A 1,900-nucleotide genomic window follows, 5' to 3' on the forward strand; every position below is an offset into this window, starting at 1 on the left:
AAGTGTTTTAACAGCCTTTCAACTCACTTTAGCAGTGGCAGACGCTGTTAAACAGTTTTGTTCACACCAGTTTCTGGAGTGTAGAATACTACCTATATACAGTAACGACATTGTGAAATATTATTAGAATTTTAAAGAACTGTTTTCTATTTTAATATATTTTCAAATGTAATTTATTACTGTGATGGCAAAGCTGAATTTTCACCAGCCATTACTCCAGTCCTCAGTGTCACATAATCTTTCAGAAACCATTCAAATATGCTGTTTTGAGGATTTCTGTCATTCCCTGTGGAAGTAGAGAGGAGCAGTGCATGTTGTCACGATTAGTCCAAAGGATGAAGACGATGATGAAAATAAAACGAGGTTTATTAAATGAATCCACAGATAGCTCAACTGCAAGACAGCTGTGTACAACACAGGCAATACCAGACAAATGAAAGGTCAAACAGCAGCAACTTAAATACAAGACAAATAAGGGCAATAACGATGAACACCTGAGTAGATTAAATGCATTACCATGACAGCTAAGGGAGGGATGGTGGGGGCTTTGGAGGAGGGCGAGGAGCTGGAGAAGGGCTGGAGAGGAGGAGCAGGCAGAGGGCTGTTGAGAACAGGCAGGCAGATAGGCAGTGACCCCATGGAGGCACAGATGGTGGGAGCAACCATGGGGTCAATGATGGGAGGAGTGGCCAGGTGTTGCAGACCCAGAGCGCAGCAAGGATGACAGCCCACGGTGGAGTCGATGGAGGGAGGAGCCAAGGTGTTCGTGTGGCCGACGACATCCGCGGGACGACTGAAGGAGACAGAGCCGATGTCAGGGGATCCCAGGGCAACGACGGAGAGCTGATGGAACCAAGCGACACCACTGGCACTGAAGACCTAGGTGTAGCCGCAGCGACGAGCGTCCGAGGTGGAGCCTGAGTGCCCGAGGACTGAGGCGGAGCCGGGGGGAAGGAGGAGCCCACTGAAGCCGTAGGGGTGGAGATACAGAGCGCAGCGAAGGGCTCGCAAGTCCGTGGCGCAGGCAGAGTGACGACTGACCAAGGTGGAGCCGGAGGGACAAGGGAACCCGGTGGAGTCGTAAGGCCGAGGGTCTCTGGTGGAGCCGAGAGAGGGAGGAGCCAAGGCGGAGCCGACGGGCCAAGGTGGAGGGAAGGGATCAGAGGCTGGAGGCGGAGCCAAATAATCCACTGACTCAGGCGAGGCTGGTGACTGTATGACCTGAGGCTTTACGTCACTGCAAGGCATCACAAGGGAAGACACAGGGCTGCAGGCATCCAGCTGAGGAAGGGCTGGAGGACTGGCTGGGGTTGGTAGTGGATGTAGGAGAGTGAATTATTATCCGTGATCCCAGCCAACCTCACAGTTCATATCGGGTGAAGAATCAGTCTTTGTGCTGGCTAGAACCAGCGACGATGAAGAAAGTGTAGCGATATCAGGGTGGGGTAGGGTGGGAAGCAGTATTTCCGTGTCCCAGTTAATGAGCCAGTCCTCCCCAGAATCAATGTCCACCATATTTCCCACAGGGACAGCTGTTGCCGGCTCACACCCCTGGTCAGACTCACATAGGGGCTTCGGCTCCGGGGCGTTAGTGGGCTCTGCCATCACAGGCGCCGTTCTCGCAGCGGGCGGAAGCTCCCCGTCTGCGGGGGGCTCTGGCGTTGTCGTCTCCATAGTGAGAGGTGTTGGTGGACTGTGCTCTGTGTCTAGCTGTGCGATGTCTGTGCGGTGTGGCTGGACGAGGTTGCTATCATCCTCTGCTCCGCCCACTGTGAACGTGGATCCGTATGTTCACAGTGCGAAGTTGATATAAGCCTCCAGGGTCCAGCAGAGAGCACCGCGGGGCATGACGAAGCGGAGATCTTCATCCAGTCCACACCAAAATCCCTCCATTAGACAG

The 1,900-nt window shown here is 53.5% G+C and overlaps 1 protein-coding gene across 1 annotated transcript; it reads right to left on the reverse strand.

The window, feature by feature from the left end:
- Window positions 1–389: 389 nt before the first annotated feature.
- LOC107726604 (leucine-rich repeat extensin-like protein 5) lies at window positions 390–1,314 on the reverse strand. Its single transcript, XM_016536248.1, has 3 exons — window positions 1,021–1,314; window positions 517–879; window positions 390–404 (listed from the first exon to the last, which is right to left on the reverse strand). The coding sequence occupies exons 1-3, from the start codon at window positions 1,246–1,248 to the stop codon at window positions 390–392; spliced, it is 606 nt and encodes a 201-aa protein (XP_016391734.1). The 5' UTR covers window positions 1,249–1,314.
- Window positions 1,315–1,900: the final 586 nt, after the last annotated feature.

This window comes from Sinocyclocheilus rhinocerous, unplaced genomic scaffold (genome assembly GCF_001515625.1).
Source record: "Sinocyclocheilus rhinocerous isolate Xijiao unplaced genomic scaffold, SAMN03320098_v1.1 scaffold1538, whole genome shotgun sequence".
NCBI lineage: Eukaryota > Metazoa > Chordata > Actinopteri > Cypriniformes > Cyprinidae > Sinocyclocheilus > Sinocyclocheilus rhinocerous.